Source organism: Cyprinus carpio, unplaced genomic scaffold (assembly GCF_018340385.1).
Source record: "Cyprinus carpio isolate SPL01 unplaced genomic scaffold, ASM1834038v1 S000006809, whole genome shotgun sequence".
Classification (NCBI taxonomy): Eukaryota; Metazoa; Chordata; class Actinopteri; order Cypriniformes; family Cyprinidae; genus Cyprinus; species Cyprinus carpio.
The window spans coordinates 1,285,231-1,303,391 of NW_024879395.1; the positions used below are offsets into that span (position 1 = coordinate 1,285,231).

The following is an 18,161-nucleotide window of genomic DNA, read 5'->3' on the forward strand; positions in this document are numbered from 1 at the left end:
GTCTCGGCTGTCGAGCAAGCAGTCCTCGGTTAGTGATCCAACCCACCGGCCAACCCCTCTCTGGGTCGTTGTCTCGGCTGATGTCGGTCCGCCGCTGCCGCGCTTCCTCTTCCCCCCCGAGCGGGTGACGCCTTCCTCGAGCGGACTGTGGAACAATCATTCACCTGCTCTTTCTCTTCTGCTTTATAAAGGTCTCTGTTTAATCTCCGCTACTGAATCCAGCCACGTTATATCGCTGACAAGATATAATACCTAGACGCCTCATTGGCCACTGCTGATCGCGCACGTCAAAGTTTGGGCTTGGGCATCTACAAACCGTCACACAATAATAAAAACAGATCTCGGGTATTATCTTCACAGGTAATGGACAACAGTTATTTCCTGGAGTGTTTTTGGTCATTTTTAACATTATGTTGACAGCTTCAATTAGCCCAACCAGATGTGTAACACCCAGTTTCTTCAGTCGATCACAATACCATAGACTGCATTTAAATTGATTTACACAGGCTGTTTAATGCTGATCATGTACTGTGTGTCCTTTACACAAAACTATCATCATGTAATAACCTAGAAATTAAAAAACACGGAATTCATTAGTGCGTCCAGCTGCAATCATCATGATAAATCATTGTTCATTATTGCTCTTGATGTTGCAATAATGATTATTAATTTTCATTCAATAGAACCTTTTTTTTTTTTTTTTTTCTTTTATTTTTTTTTTTATAGTCCGGAGCATCTCATATTCAGTCTGTTAAACATAAATATACTTTGACATTTTGTTGTACAACGTAAACTGCACACACTCACACCCAGCCAAACATTCAATATGTTATTATCAGAATTTGTGTTTTCTGCATGGGTGTTTGTTGTAATGTGCATTGTAGAGCAAAATGTCAATCATTGTCAAGTGTGTTTTTTTTTTTTTTGTTTTTTTTTTTTGTTCACATTATTTTACTCATTAGACTTGAATAAAACATAGAAAATCTTGAGGGAAGCGGTGGGAGAATTAGTCTTAATAGTCATGTTTTATCATCACAACTAAACCACTCTATTCCCAGAGAAGCTCGAACTGGACAACTGTAAAAAACTGGCGTACATTCTCTCTCTCACACACACCACACGTGTGTGTATCATTATTATGTATATGTGTGTGTGTGTGTGCACATGTTTATAGTTATGCTTAAGGAGCTCATTAATTAAACACAATTTGGAATTCATGTCTCACAATTTTTTTTCGTGCTGTTGTTGTCATTAGTTTGTCTTAACTTGTTTAATATATTACACAAATAGTATTATAAAATGACATTTCACGATTATGTCTTTTACTCTATAATTACTATTAATTTATTCTTCATTATTGTCTATTCTGTATTATTCTGTCCAGCCTTGATTATTACATATTCTTCTTGCTATTATTTCTCTAGTGTTGTTCATTATATTATGGTATTATTCATATTATACATAAAGTTGTGCTATTGTAAATCTGTTATAATCACTTATGTTATTGTACTGTTTGTCTACTCGTTTTATATTATTACTTTACTACAAGTTGTGCTACAAGTACTTTTTAATATAACATCACTTTTTATTACTATATTTTACTGTGCAACGTGTAATCAGTGCATAATATTTTTTAATTTCCACTGGATCCATAAAGGCTTTATCAATTGCTTTGTTATTGTTTGTTGTGGAGTTTCTGTAGGCTATAGAGTGCATCAAAAATAGAATTGCAGACTACCAGTGTGTCACTTTTTGATTTGTATCCACTGGTTGTATTCAATTTTCTCCATGATAGTAAATTATGAGTGGTTAAAGATATTTAGAGTTTTTTTTTTTTTTTTTTTTTTCCAGCATTCATCAGGGAATGAGCTTTGTGTTTCTGACCTGAACGAAAAAAAAGAAACTAAAAATGTTGTGTCTGAACACAGAGAAAGCCGATAAAACAACTTAATTTCATTTAATGTACATCCAAATTACATTACATGTCACAGTTATACTACATTAACATTTGAATTGTAAACCGAAAAAAATCAACGGAAATCAACAAGTGAGACAAGTGTGAGCTTTCACCAATTTCTTACGAAAAATAATTCTCCAAACCTAACTTAATAACTGGAAGGCATAGTTATTTTTAGCTGCATGTAGATCACAAAACCTCTGAAATCGGTAGATAAATGTGAATGTTATCGTGTTTTTATCCAGTTTTGAAAAACCGCAGCTCCCCCGAATACTTCCATTCATTTTTTTTAGACAGTCTTGCCCGCAAAACATGGCGGAAACGCGTTGGACGTATCGCAGCAACGGCTCAAAGCGGCCAATGATGCTCTGGCGTTCTAGTTACCGTATTATGTCTGTTTAAATGTCTTCTGGATGTACACACTCGCTGAAGCACTATTTCCCACAATCCAATGCGGAGAACCGGCAAGCTGGAAGCGAGAGTTCTGGATCGGCGACTTTCGAGCGAGTTTGAATGAGAGATCCCATTTACATCTTTATTATTTCTGTTTTAATGATGTTTTCATACATTATTTATATTAATAATGTGGCTTATGTGGGATGCATGCCAGAATATAAAATATTCATACATTACAAATCAAGGTGACTGATGCTTGCCTACAAGACGACCACTGGCACGGCACAAACATACCTAAGCCATTAGTTCAAATCTTATACGCCCTCCAGAAGCCTGCGTTCTGCAAATGAACGAGGCCTTGTGGTGCCATCCCAAAGAGTGTTCAAAATCACTCTCACAGACTTTTTCCTGGACTGCGCCCACCTTGGTGGAATGACCTCCGCCGATCTCAATTCGAACAGCTGAGTCTCTTTACTCATCTTCAAAAAACATCTAAAGACTCATCTTTTTTTGCCAGCACTTGACCAACTACATACTAGCCCTTACCTTTTCTTTTCTATTCTACAAGGGTCCCACTTTATATTAAGTGGCCTTACTACTATGTACTGTACTTACATTTTAATTAATAATTGGGTCCCACTTTATATTAAGTGGCCTTAACTACTATGTACTTACATTTTAATTAATAATTTGGTACAATGTAAATGTTTTTTACATTGGTACTTATATTTTAAAAATACCTACGTGTAATTACATCAGTAATTAATTTCTGTAATTACATTTATAATTACGCTGTTGACCCATCCCTTACACCTTAACCCCCCCCCTTAAACCTACCCATACCACCAAACCTGTCCCTAACCTTACCAATATTCCACCTCAATAGCAGCAAAAGTGTTTTGCAATACAGTATGAACACAATAAGTACATTGTACTTATTTTTTTATGCAAGTACAGAGTAGTTAAGGCCACACTTAATATAAACGTGGGACCGAGACTTGTCATGGCACTTGTATATTACTGTTGGTTTGTCTGATTGCTTCTGTTTTTCTCATTTGTAAGTTGCTATGGATAAGTGTCTGCTAAATGATTAAATGTAAATGTGAATATTAAAATATGTTATGTAGGCAATAACTCAGTTTAATATTTGTACTAATTTACTTCCAAGACAGCATAGCCGTAGCCAGGCTTTGAAAATTAGTGAGGTCCAGGCCGTAGCCAGGCTTTGAAAATTAGTGAGGTCCAGGGGGTTTCTATAATAACCCCCCCTTATTATAGAATTGTGCTATAATAACCCCTATAAATACAACCAATTATATACTTAAAAACACTTGAAAAGAGACAGAAATGTAGACAGGTCCTTCTCAAAAAACAATCATAAATCAAAAAATATCAATATCATCAATATTGTAATGATAAAAATTTATGGGTGGATAATTTTATCAGTTTGTTTATTATTCATGCAAACATACATATTGCCCACCAAACGTGTTATTTTCGGATAGTCAAGACGACAAAAGACAATACCCCGACAATCAGTTTTCAGTGACGCAGAAGGTAAAAACGTGTGTCATACATATTTTTGACGTGATTGACCCGGGTTCGAATCCGCCTTTTGGCAAAATCTTTTCTCCCTTTTCAAATTTCAGATCACATCAGAAAAGCATTTTTTATTTTCAATGAAAATTAAGTAAATAATCAAAAAGTTAAGGTAGGTGTAGGGAGGGCTTTATTGTCCCAATAAGGTAGCATCCATTAAATTAGACTCAATAATTGCATACTGTTTTTATAATGTACTACAATACTGAGGTGCAGATAATGGACACTATTTGCAGTAAGTAGTATAAATAGCAAGAAAATCTGCTATTTTAACATAGTATAAATAGAATTTATAGATATTTGCACTTAGTGTAAATGGCCTATATCACTAAAAAGATGCTGCTATTAAAATAGCTGCTGCCTTTTTCTGATTACTGCCAGACTAATGCCGGCGATGCAAATGTTGCCAGATGTTGCTATTAAAATAAACAAAACTATAAATAAAACAAAATAAACCGAAATTATTTCAGATATTTTGGAAATTAGATAAGATAAAGTTACCACTGACCCTAAAAACACCGTAACTTCCTACTTTATTAACTTTCTAAAGTGTTCAATTTAGTGGAAAACAACAAGTCATAAAACACTTATAATAGCTGGATCTGGCAACACGGAGGCCTGCGCCTGCGCTCTCGCTCACATCTCTCTCGAAGACTCGTTCACTTTTCGAATGAAGCAGCGATCATTTTCATACCAACAGACTCTCTAAACATTATGAATTATACATGAAGGACAATCATATGAGGTGTCTAGCAGCAAATTAGCCAATCAGGAGAACAAATTTTTTATTTTTCTAAACATGAAAAATTTACCGAGGTCCGGCCCTCGGTGACACTCCTAGCTGGCTACGGGCCTGATTGGTGATAATTCAAAAAACTCTGCTAAACACAGATGTGTATTCATTCTGATGTCAAATTAACGATCGCCTGAGCTTAAAACGCTGCTTGAGCGAGTGTCAAGATATACTAAAAATAATAAATACATAAAATTAGGAACATGTGTTAACGTGTGTTTATTTTTGTTCTCAGTATTTTAATACAATAATGATTATGAACATAAGCAAAAAAATGATCGATGAAACCACAAAGCTGACGCGGAGGTATGTATAATTGCAATATAAAGTCATTTTGAGTATAATATGACTATTATTGCTATTAATATTATTTTCTATAATAAGGTACATGTAATATAAAAGTAGATATGACAATGTTTTTGCATCAGCTCCGAATCTCACGCGCAGTGTATACGTCACCGTCCGAATCCGTTCACTTATTTGTTCACTCCTTCCTGATTTAGTGAACTCAACTACCACACACTATACAGGGATTAGTGAACGAGTGAACGATTTCAGACACAGCTTAGTTCTGCTGAAGATTTGAACAAGAACCTGTTTCTTGTACTTCAGTGTGATGTGTGTTATCTCTAGCGGTGAACTCGAGGAACTGCAGATGTGTGACTTTTTCAGTTTCAAGACTACAACTTTAATCAGGAAATATTGTCATCTTCTGCTGTATCTCCAATTATACTGATAGCTGGGGGTATTGAACTAATAAACTATTTAAAAAAAATAATCAAGTTTTTTATTTGTGTAGTTACAATATGCCAAAACATGAAGAAAAAAAAAAAAGAGAAGATTAAAATCACTAAACAAAAAGCATTCTATAGTACAATCAGAACTAGTGTGAACTGAAAGCACATAATATGCTTCATAAAATCTAACTAGTAAAGATTAGTGTGCGCTGGTGTGAGAACAGATTCATCCACAACTCTTACATCAGTAAAAGCTTGTCTTATGTACAGAGACATGTTTCTCATGAGACAAACACAGAACTTACAAAAACACATTTAAACAGTCTGTATATAAAATGTCAGAGAAATGTAATGAAAAAACATACATAAAAGTAAAATAAAAACCAATGGTAATAAAAGAAATATAAATACAACAGGACCCACAGATTCTATAAAAATGATTTTATAAATCACTGATTTGACTCTGTGCCCATATATTAATTAAATTTTCATTTTTATACTTTCAGTTTATGTCATCTGATATAGAAGTGATTAAATTACATTCACAGTTATGTATCAGCGATATTTTAATTGCTTCATTATGGAAGAGTTTTAAATCTTGACATCATGATGATGGTCTTTATACTTATAGACTTGTATTCTTACTAATCCAGCTCTTTTGAGCGCTCATCAGCCTCTTTCTCCTCCTCGGTTTCACCGTAAAAAATGCAGACATAAACATTCAAACATTACTCTGTGTACATGTATCTTCAAATTACATGTAATACTAATGCATACAGGTAGAAGAGGTTTAGACCTTGTAGGTAATTTGAAGGTCTACCCTCTTTAACCTGTATGCATTAGTAATCATTTTTAACTGCTGTTGATTTCACAGGTCTCGTGTGATTTCAAAGGTTCCTCTTGAGTTTTAGCGAAGACTGAGTAAACCATCCCCCCACTCCATCAGCTAATGTAGTCCACACCAGTCAGCACAGTCATTCTTCAGACTGTAAGGAGGAACCAGAGAAAGAGAACAGCAGTGTTGAGTGGAACAAGCGCTGAACATTAGTTACTATATTTTTAATTAGCACAAAAGAGGACTGTAACAATTTAAATATTTTTTTTTTTTTATTGACTGCAACAAATGATGTTCACTCACCTCAGTTTACCAGTTTGAAAGTGTCTCGTAGCACATACAACTGAGCTGCTGCTTTGAGTCTCCTATTTTATTGTTCCTCAGTATCAAGCTCTTTTAAAAAACTGCAGTGCTTTAGTGTCAGACAAAGGACTGAGTGTAAAGAAGAAGAAACGTCTGTAATGCCGCAGTCATTTAGACTAGAAAAAGAAAAGAAAAGCAGACAGAGGAAGGAAAATTATTTTCCCTTTAACACAGAGTGTGATATTTAACCCAGAGGACACAGACACGTTTTGTCATTTCTTAGTCACTTCAAACAGGAGAACTATGTGATGAGGAGTTCAACATAATGACTTTCCAGTGTTAGAGAAATTCCCAGTGTTTCCCATTAATTATTTAAAACTATGATGGTCCACCATAGTCTAATTTGTCCCACCACAGTTTGATAATGAACCAAAAATCTTTTAAAGCTGTCATTAACATAAACTGCTTCAGCAATGAAACAAACAATACAATAAATTAACAGATGTGAGTGAAGGAGACAGACTGTCCTTAAGACTGAATAATATCTGCAGTTTCACTCTCTGACAGTAGATGGTGCTAATGGAACAGCGCTTTCCCCCCGAAAAACCCCAGAAAACACAGCAATACTGCACTACTTTTCTGTTTCCTGACATCACCTTTCACAGAGAAGAAAAGTCAAAAATATTTACATTATTATTATTCAAGCAGCCATTCAGATTTTTTTATTCATTTTCGGGTGTGTATCAAACAACACTTAACCTATCGGTTAAACGGGTGCAATAGTGATACATATTTACAAACAATTTTATTATACAGTGCGATATGTATACCTACATAATATGTTTTCAGAGGTGTATAAAGACATTACTTAATGAGCCGTTTATGTGTTTATATTAGCTTTAGATTGGAGCAATTTCTATTCTACCATACACCGCGGTCCCCCTTACAGTGGAAGTCGCCCCCATGTTTATAGCAGTAGCCCGTTTACGGACAAAACTAGCCTCTTAGATTGAGCGCAACTTATCTTGTTGTTATTGCAATACTGTTTTACAAGCTACATGTAACTATACGGACACAAACTGCTGCTACACGAGGCGCGCGTTTCGTATGTTAGACATAAGGTAAATTGATCGGCTTAATTTTATGAGCAATCAGTAAAGATAATTTCCTTCATTATCCTGTGTGTAATCGTCAGATGACATCTCAGTTGCTGTCTGCGGCTTGTCTTTACGAACCCGACTCCACCCCCCACCTTGACTGGTGTCGGCCACCGTAGCTCCTTTGTCAGGGATGGGGCGCGCCGTGAGCGTGGGGGTAGACTGGGGTGAAATTCGATCAACCTCACCAGCCTAGAATTACACACTGCACCTTCTAAAGGACCCTTAGTATCTATGTTTTCAATTCTGTGTGTTCTAGTTTTTCATGCTGTACCAAAACTGCACGGGACAGAGAGTATACTCTTCTCACAAAAATATTCAATAAAGAAATTATAGATATATTCTATAATATATAACATTTGTACCGACAGTGGACTCTGCAATTAATGCAAATACGTGTACACAAATATTAAAGAAATACATTTTCCATGTGTTTTGATTTTGCGTCATATTTGCTAATAAGGATTTTATGGTCATATTACCGTAATAACCGAGTTGAAATATGGGGCTCAGTATGTGTCTTGGATAAAGTCAGGCAATTTTATTGTCAAACTTAGGATGAATCGCCCCTCCCAATTTCGTGAGGTCGTTTTTATATGCCACAAAATAAGACCCAACAAAACACCCCCACTCACAGAACCACATATACCCACAGACTACAGACGGACCTTCTTAATTTTCATGAACTGCGCCTGGCACACCACCGATGACACCATTTCAACGAGCTTTAGGCACAATGTCGAATTTATTTCCCCCCACATGATGAAGTTTGATCTTGAGGTCAGATCTGACCCAGCCCCGACCTATTTCACCAGCTCACCTGCCAGCAGAAGTTCCACCTGATTTGCACCACACCATATAGTAGCCCTCCGCACAGGAACCCAACAGTCCCAGCACAGTGTAATAAATAGGAACAAAATTCTACATAAAAAGAAAATAAAAGCCACAGGGGCACGAGGAAAGAAGATTCTGCAGAACACTTCAATCATTCAGCAACATCTATCAAGGTTATTTTTCTGTTATGTTATAATATCATTACCAGGTACCTGCTACATTTACAAACAGACATTTCTTAGAAGGTACACTAATTACCTTTTTGACACTCTGTTTCATCCTGGAAGTTTGTTTGGTGTCAGGTTACAGAGTACTTCAGAGCATGGATTCTACTAGTAGCCTGCTGTGTTCAGCAGGTGAAGTCGCACACATGTTTGACATAAAGGAGACGTGTTTATTTACGACATTTTTAATGACGGTCAGAGATGTAAGAAAATGATAGATATAACTTTGTGCCACACTGCACCATTTTAAGTAATCAGAAATGATAATAAAAGCAAGCCAAGCATAATGTCAGAGATAAGAAGATTCGGCTGATGAGTACACGCATTTACAGCTCTTCAATCGCAATGTGAAATTGATTTTAAGTCATTTTAAGCATGTTCTTCTGTTCAATGTTATAAAGTTTACAGTAACTTGATCCCAAACATCAGTTTCTGATTAAACTAAGTGCCTGTCACTGCGCGATCTGTATCTTATTTACACGTCTGGTTTCAGGGGCATGTACTCTCAGCAGATGCATGGGCTGTATGTCAGGGTATCCACGTGCAGTTGTCCCTCGAGACACTGGGGCAGTTATCTTTTATCGTACACAGTATGCTGACGAAGTTAACTTGAAATTTGCGTACATGAATAAGATACAGTAAGTTATTTGTTACTTGAGGTTCTTTGTGCCACACTGACAGGCATAAGCACGACCATCGACCAGCAGGTACAGAAGTAGGGGAAATTATATTCACAAGAACTATAAGCCAATTTACACTAAGGATCTGAGTGATTGAGATAGCAACGTGTTACAAGTTTAGACACTCATGCAATCAGTTGAAATGATATGCTATAATTTTATTATTCTGATGGTGTGGGTCACCTTAAATGAAACTAATTGAAAATGTCAGTACTGATATGTCCCTTCAGTAACGGGGATGACTAATCCCCAATCCAATCCCTAAAGCATTTTTAGTGCGTCTATTTAACTCCTTTAAATGGAACATTAAAGTTCTCTAAGGTGTGAAAGGTGTGAAAAGTCAAGTAGCTGACGGTCATGAGGTTGAGACACGTTGTTACTCTGTAAATATCTGATAAAACTAGGAGTGGTGTACGTGCAGGTCCCGAAATTTTCCACTGGAAGTAGGTTAACCAGAGGCGATAGCAAATTATGCCCGAATTAGACAAGCTTTTGTTTACAGGGATTATAGTTGTCTGTGCTGAGGTCAAATGTCATCGCACGAACTAATTCGGTCGACTAAGATATGGCACATTAGACACACCAAAACATTTTTTAAATGCCGTACCATTCGATACGATTTCCTAAAAATTTTATCAGCGATCTTAAGAACCTTTAACCGATATTCTCTCTCCAACCAGCACACTTTGCACGATGATCTGGATTCACCACAGTTTAGCCAAATCATCGCTCAGTACTGGAGATATGTTATAGCATGTGATGATCTGGCTTTTTGGTGAATTATAACTGTAGAAACTCCATGTGAAACCACACCTATGTATCGAATTCATTTTAGAAAGATTGTCTGTGTTAAGATTTGAGCTAAAAATCGCAATGGTCTCCAGTTGTTAAAGTGAATTTGTATGGTGTCATTATGTGATTCACTGGGAAACAACCCGAGAATTGAAATAATGTGGGCCTATTCTCCCCGACTAAGCGAAGTCAAGTGAATTTATGCATGCAGGAGTATCGTATAATATGTGATAATTAATAAAATAAACACTAGTGGACGCTACTTGGGTTTATGCATTGTGGGTTCTGACAAAGTAAAATCCGGATAGAAAATTATCAAGTTTTACAAACTTTTTTTTTATAGGGGGGGGGCCATTGGCTGAATTCAGCATCGGGTATAGAAGAAACTTAACGGTCTCTGTTCAGAACTGTTAGACGCCGGCAAAAATGTAAAAAAAAACTTTTTTTTTAATGACGTCGATTCGCCAGATCCCATCTCCCCTTACGCTGTCACACCCATCTTTTCCGAAAAGGAGTTCAGCAAAATTGTAAAAAGAAGAATTTGACCACGAGCCCACGTGAATCTTATTTCATTAGGTCTCCTAACAAACTGACATCACTGCTCTTATTTGATAGAGTCGGCGCTAATGGCAACAACAGTAAAGCCTGTCATCCAGTTTTTAATTATTCATTAAAATGTGACGACAATTGCTGAGGGCATTCGCCCTCGATCAGTTTGATTAAACGTGTTTAATGCTTTAAGTAATTACGCCAGAAGACATCTACAACCAGTGAGAAAGCCAGTTGCCCATGCTTGGGGCACGTTACATTGCACAGACCTGCTATTCTAGAACATTAGTATGTAAATCTACGTACTATTTCTAAAAAAAATGTAACTTGTAAGGGGGCGTGAGAAACAAAAAGTAAACGCAGGGTGAATAAGTGACCACGTGGTTTGAAGATTTCCACACATGTAGTTTAACAAAATTTACAGTATTTATTAGTACCATATCACCATTATCTAGAAAAATTTTTGCCGCGCCAATTCGCAAATCTTTTAGAAGATAGCGTGCCCTGAACATTTATTTTCCCATAGTGAAATGCGCATCTCGGATTCTGGCGTTTGTAGGACACGTGTAAAGTGTTAATCTCCGTTTATTATGGATCATTTAAAATTTGAGACAAAATACGCTGATTATGTTTAATGGGTCCATATCTGGTTATTATACGTTTTTAATGGCTTTAATAATTAGCAGAAAGAACACATAACCAGTTGTTTGTAATTGCCAGCAGTTGCGCACACGGTAAGTGGGCAAGTTACACTGCAAAATGTGCTCTTCTATGACATAGTGAGTAATTTACACTATTTCTTGGAATGAATTAATGAGAAACACGAGAAACGAGGTGAATAAAGCAGTACCAGTCCAATTAGCATGTTTAATGTTAGAGAGAATTACTAGTGGACAAGACATGTAACGCATTTTGCATTGTATAGTGGGCATGGCGTTGGCGATTGTGTTCATTGTCAAAACTCTAAAATCAATTATTTTAATTCTTAAAAAAACGCCATGAGTATTATATCTAAGTGGGGTTATATTATATTACCATTAGTATAATATGATATATATAATAAAAATAAATCTTTTAACAAATAGGTAGTTTGTTGGTGGTAGTTTGTTTTTCTATGTGTCTGCCTCAGAAACGCGATTTAAGCTGTCATAGTGGTCATGTTATAAATGCTGCCCCTCCGCTGTTACATTTACCCCATCTATGTGGCAGTTGTGCATCAACATCATTCCATTTTTGAGGGTAGTAAAGAAACAGATAAGTACAAGGTACCACTGTAAGTTATGAAACAAATAGTGACATATTTGTACTAGACAAGTTTAAATTACGGTGGATAAAAAAGAAAATATTCTGAGCCCCATGGGATGTTACACAAAACTGAGAAAGTCAAAAAGTGTTACTTCGTGTGCCCTCGCTCGCGCCCACTAATCTGTTACAGTTCAGCCAACTGAGAAAAAAAAAAAGTTAATTAAATTACACTTACTTATGAAAATGTTTAAGGATTATGGGAAGGTTACATCGGAATATTTTCACACATATACCTATTTTAAAAATAACAATACTTTCAGGAGTTTGAAGGACACAAGAATAGGGACACATGCTTTTAACTCCATAACAGTTTAGTTCTATTTTGCGTTTTGATTGAGTTGTTTTTCCACAGGCATTTCCTGTCATAGCTATGCAAAGATTTGATTTGAGGAAAAGACAGATCATAGATAATAAATCTTCTGATTTTAATCTATTGTATTTAACCTAAAAAAGATCTCAAAGTAAAAAGGCATGTAAAGGTCCGATTTTGAGCAAATTAATTAATTTAAGTGGGTGGGTACAAGTATGAAAGCCTGGCTCATAGGGCAATAACATTTAGATATTCTTTACAGGTGGATTGTACCTTTATATCAACTGTGAGTCGAGTTTAACCTAATTTAAGTGGTGTAAAGTATATAAAACATATGAAAAATATGGATCAGTATTTAATTTGACAAAACTAACGTCATATCACATACACAGCAGCTGCAAGTTCCTTAAGGCAAACCGTCAAAATAAAACTTTATTTGAACATGAAGAAACTGTCAAAAATATATTACTATTTAGCAATCTTAAGACTCAATGTAACAACAACGCTACTACTACTAATAAAAATAATTCTTTATTTTTAAATGAATAATCACATTTGTTTTCTTTTTAATTTTAAGAGTAAACCTCTGTTGTGCAGCACTTTGTTTGCCAAAAAATAAAAAGATTTTTCAGTTGTTTAATTAGGATAAATTAAATGTTTTATGCCTTCATCTGATTACCAGAAAAATTAAAAACATCATTCTATATGGCCCTATTATTGTTTAAAAAAGAACCCTATACAAAAAAAAGAATAGGTTTAAAATACAGGTCTGTGGCTCTCAATTTCTTTTTATAAATTCACCATTTGTAAACTGATGTTTACTGTTCATTTTTTAGAAATATCAAAAGCATTTTTATAAAAAACTATATTCACTGATCATACTAAAAAAAATATATAAAAAAAAATGAGAATCGAATCGAGAGCTTGTGAATCAAATCGAATCGGGACATCTGAATCAATTCCCAGCCCTATCAGAATAATCTATTGCAAGTTTTTGTCCGCTCACTTCTGTCTCCTTTTGCAGCAAAGTTTTGTCAGATTTCAGCACATAAATCTTTCTGCTGACAGAAATAATAAACCATCAGTCCATTAGCTGACAGTACTTTTGAATCTTTCTTTAGAAGGGTAAATGCAGAAAATTCAGCACTATACATTTAGTAACTTGTGCCCTGTTGTTTTAATAAATAGTACATTTAAATCACAGTGTAATTGCTGCACAGTGTAATGATGATACTAACTGTAGTTTCTCCAGCCTGCATTGTGAACTGCTCAACAGAACACCAAGGTTTTCAACTCCAGAGTCTCCTAGTTTATTCCCACTGAGGTCCAGTTCTCTCAGGTGTGATGGGTTTGATTTCAGAGCTGAAGTCAGAGCTGAACAATCATCAGCTTTTATATCACAGTTCCTTAACCTGCATTCAGAGAAAAGAGACAAATATGTTTTTCATTCAGTTTCAGTAAAATACCAAAACACTAAATTGTTTGTTGTACGTGAATGTTCCTCACCTCAATCTCTCCAGTTTAAAGCACGGATCCTTCAGTATATCATAAAAAATTTATTCACTCCTGTGTGTTTAAGTTGATTCTCACTGAGGTCTAGTTCTCTCAGGTGTGATGGGTTTGATTTCAGAGCTGAAGTCAGGAACTCACACTGCTTCTCTGTAATTCTGCATTTACACAGTCTGAAGACAGAAACAGAAAAGACAAAGGTTCAGATCCTTAATGGTGTCTTATAAAAGAGCAACAGAAGGCATATAGTCAGGGGTGCACATAAGTGGTCCGCATGCGCGACTAAAATAAAAAATGCGCTATATAAATAAGTTCTGACAACGCATTTGCGTACCGACATGGCTGACATCTGTTAATAAACAATAACCATTTTAGATCGACTAACTGTATTATATAAGATTTCTTTTCAAACGGAAAGCATAAATCTAGGCTATCCCATGCTGTTTTCAAAGCACAATGCAAAACTGTGACATTCACTCACTGAAGCTCTTTAATCAGCAGCTGCGCTAAATCCGAAGCGCGTATACTTACTTGCCGGCAACCCGCCAAAATAAAAGCCTGCTGATTTTAAGTTTGAGAATGATGAAAAATTATTTATTTTTAGACGCTTTTATCCAAATCGACTTACAGTTGAGGAATACATAAAGTGATTCTTCTTAAAGAGGCAAACAAAGAAAGTAGTATTAAATATTAGCATTTTATTTTTAAGTTTACTATGAAATAATTGTATTTGTATTTAATACTAGGCCTACCTTTTATTTTTAATAATACTATCACACATTATTATTTAGTTAATTATTTTATTTTAAAAAACTAAATAAATAAAGTGCAAAAATATTATAACTATTATTAATAAATTTTTTATAGTTATATTTAATGGCTCACCCTATATGCAGTGTGAGGACCAAACCATATCTACAGGTTCTCTTACGAGAACCAGCCTGAAAAATTATGTGCACCCCTGCATATAGTCCTCCATATAGTCTTGAGTTGCCATAATTTAACTGTTTTTAATTGTTTTTAAGTTTCAAATGCCAGAAGCTGTTGTTTCCTTCTCATTCATTTTTAAAAAAACTAGAGACATACACTTCTTTGTCTCTTATCTATTGTTGCAGCAAATGTGAATCTCCTAATATTTCTGCAGAACATGTACACAACCAGAACAGTTTGTCAAATAATTTTAATTAAACCAATTATTTCCTAGTTACAGTGTGTCTACACCGGACACGACAGCCAAAACAGCTAAAGTCTGTATACACTTGACGTGACAAAGCAACCGTTGAAAATCATTTGAAATTTGTGTCAGTACGTCATAAAACAGAACACAGCAGCAGTTTACTGTCAGGAATTTGTCGTGCTGTGCCACAAACAGCATAACAGATTATATTGTATTTTGTCATGTTCGGTGTAGACACGGTGTTAGACAACTATTATTAAGTTTGATCAGTAGAGAAAAAAAAGAGTTACAGTACAGATGCAGTGCTACAGTTTAAATACTGTAAACTGGACCTGTTTAACTGATCAGTGACTTTAAATCTCTCTGTAGCTGCTGTACAGTATAACTACAGTTTATTCATTAAAGTAGTGCTGTATGTGTGCTTGCTGCAATTAAAAAAAATAAATAAAAAAATAAAAAACTGTGCCTGAATTTAAGCAGGACTGAAGGGTTAAGGTGAACGTCAGCTGATAAAGATTGGTAGCCGATCTGTTGGTACATCATTAATTTGCTTTGTTCTGAACCAGGCACTAAATTGTTGAAATGTTGCATTTTTGTTTTGAGGAGTTTGTAAGTTCTGGAAAAAAAACCTTGCTCTCCCTCTACAGTAACTGAAATAATTAATAATGAACCATGATCAAACTGACTTGGCCTTCTGTTTAAAGCTATTTCAAGTACAAAAAAAAAAAATGTTTTTAATGGCCGGTTTAATTTTAATACTTCACATTGTGAAACCTCTGGCTCAAACAAATAAGAAAATAGTTTTATCAAGTACATATTAAATTATGTATAATACTCACATCAGTGTGTTGAGTTTACACAGTGTTTATCCTGCAGTAGAGCAGCGATCTGATTCACTCGCGTGTCTCCTATCTTACATTTACTCAGATTCAGTTCTCTCAGGAGTAACGGGTTTTTACCCACAATTCCTTTCACATACTGACAGGCTTCATCTGCAGCAGCACCCAAAAACCTGGAAAAGGTAAAGCAGGATTCATTTTAATTCTGAAATAAATGTACACTGCCTTAAAAAACGTTGTTGAAACAGAAATCATTATTGTTCCTAATGAAAAGCTCTATTTACTGTTTTACTTTGAACATAAAAAGTATTATTTGTTGACATCCAAATGTCAAAAAACAGTGATGTCAAAAAACAGAAACAGTGCAAAAGTCATGAGGAGCAGAAGGGCAAAAGATCTTTCTAGAAACAGCATGTTTGTGAAGAACTGGAGACTCATAGATCAACTGTAGAGTGATACAGTGTTAGGAATCTGGGCTTGATGGAAATTAAACTACAGTGTATTCAGAAAAAGTTGGTGACAAACTACTGAGTATCAGCACATTTAGTGGCTCATAATGTCTATTTAAACAGAACTGTAGCTTATAACAACAATTTGTCACCAACAACAAAGTAGCTCAGATGCACCAAATCGAAGCTTATTGTATTACTGAAATATTATGAATGAATATTTAGCCTGCATGTAATTTATTTTGTATCATCTCATCACATCTCACCTCAGTGTCTTCAGTGAATAGTTTGGATCATGTAGTAAATCACTGAGCTCCTGCACTCCTGATTGTCCAGGATCATTTCCTGTGAGATCCAGCTCTATCAGGTGTGAAGGGTTTGATCTCAGAGCTGAAGCCAGAGCTTTATAACCTTCTTCAGTGATACTGCAGTCAGAAAGAAAAGAAACAATAAAAACACAAATTTAAATTAACATTGCAGCTGAGATTAATTCATCACTGTAATATCAATAAATATGACTAAATTACACATTTTACCTTATCAGATATGCCACAGTTTTATTCTGCTAAGATTAATTTATTTGTTATTTGTTGTTTATTTGTTAAGTACTGCATGATCAACATTAAAAAAGCAAACTGCATATAAAGTGACATCATTATTTAAATCATAAGAAAAAACTTTAAAGGGGTCATATAATGCGATTTCCAATTGTTCCTTTCTCTTTGGAGTGTTACAAGCTCTTGGTGCATGAAGAAGATCTGTAAAGTTGCACAAACAAAAAAATAAAATCTAAAGAGATATTCTTTATCAAAGTTAAGACTCTGCCACACTGTCACATGTCTACGTCACTATGTGGAAATATTTGAGTAATGCCGCCCAAATGTTCACGCAAAAGAAAGAAGGCATGGTTTCAGTAACCGCAGTTAGTGTTGAAGTAGGGCTGTGCGATTAATTCAAATTGAATCTAGGAGAAAGCAAAAGCACTTTATTTGTCCTTCTGAAAGTAGATGCATTTAGGAATCTTTAAGATTACTTACAACAGAACAGCAACACATTTTATGGACGACCGTTTCGTGAACCTAGGAGAGGAGGTAACTCTGACTTTGCTACGACAATCTGGCGCTTCTGAATCAGCTGCTGTAAGTATGTTTTGTTATTAGTTTAAGTATTTGCTATTGAAAGTTCAAATGCGAAGTTTTGCGCGTCTCGTGTGTGTGTGTGAGAGAGAGAGAGAGAGAGAAGATCACACAGTGGAGTCAGCTGTCTTAACCGTCTGTGGCTTGTGTACTGCAAACACATACGTGCTTCATCACTGTGTCTGTCACGCCACTCTGTTTCTCTTTCAGGCTTGAACTGATGGTAAAACTAAGGACATTATTAACTGTCTTTACATTTATTTTGAAAGATGAAGCTCGCAATTATGGAAAAGGACGTTACATTTTCGACGAGTGCTTGCGGTGTTCGGCCAATCACAATGCACTGGGTCAGTTGGCCAATCAGAGCAGACTGCGCTTGTCAGAAGGAGGGACTTTGTAGAAAACGACAGGTTCGAGAGAGGCGGGACATAGAGGACCCACAATAATGTACAGTATTTGAAAAATAATGTTTTTTTTAACATTTAAGCATGTCAACAAATTCTGTTACACCAAAACACACAAAATAATGATCTTTAAAAAGCATCATATGACCCCTTTAAGAAAAAAAAAAAATAATAAT

At 35.5% G+C, this 18,161-nt stretch overlaps 1 protein-coding gene across 1 annotated transcript in view; it reads right to left on the reverse strand.

Moving 5' to 3' along the window:
* Positions 1–18,161, reverse strand: part of LOC109047495 (ribonuclease inhibitor-like) — a 168,035-nt gene that overhangs the window by 10,509 nt on the left and 139,365 nt on the right. The window contains exons 7-10 of the mRNA XM_042756185.1: positions 16,712–16,885; positions 14,122–14,153; positions 13,978–14,023; positions 13,710–13,883 (exon numbers count right to left, since the gene is read on the reverse strand). Coding sequence (XP_042612119.1) covers positions 13,710–13,883; positions 13,978–14,023; positions 14,122–14,153; positions 16,712–16,885 — 426 coding nt within the window. The remainder of the gene's footprint in view (positions 1–13,709; positions 13,884–13,977; positions 14,024–14,121; positions 14,154–16,711; positions 16,886–18,161) is intronic.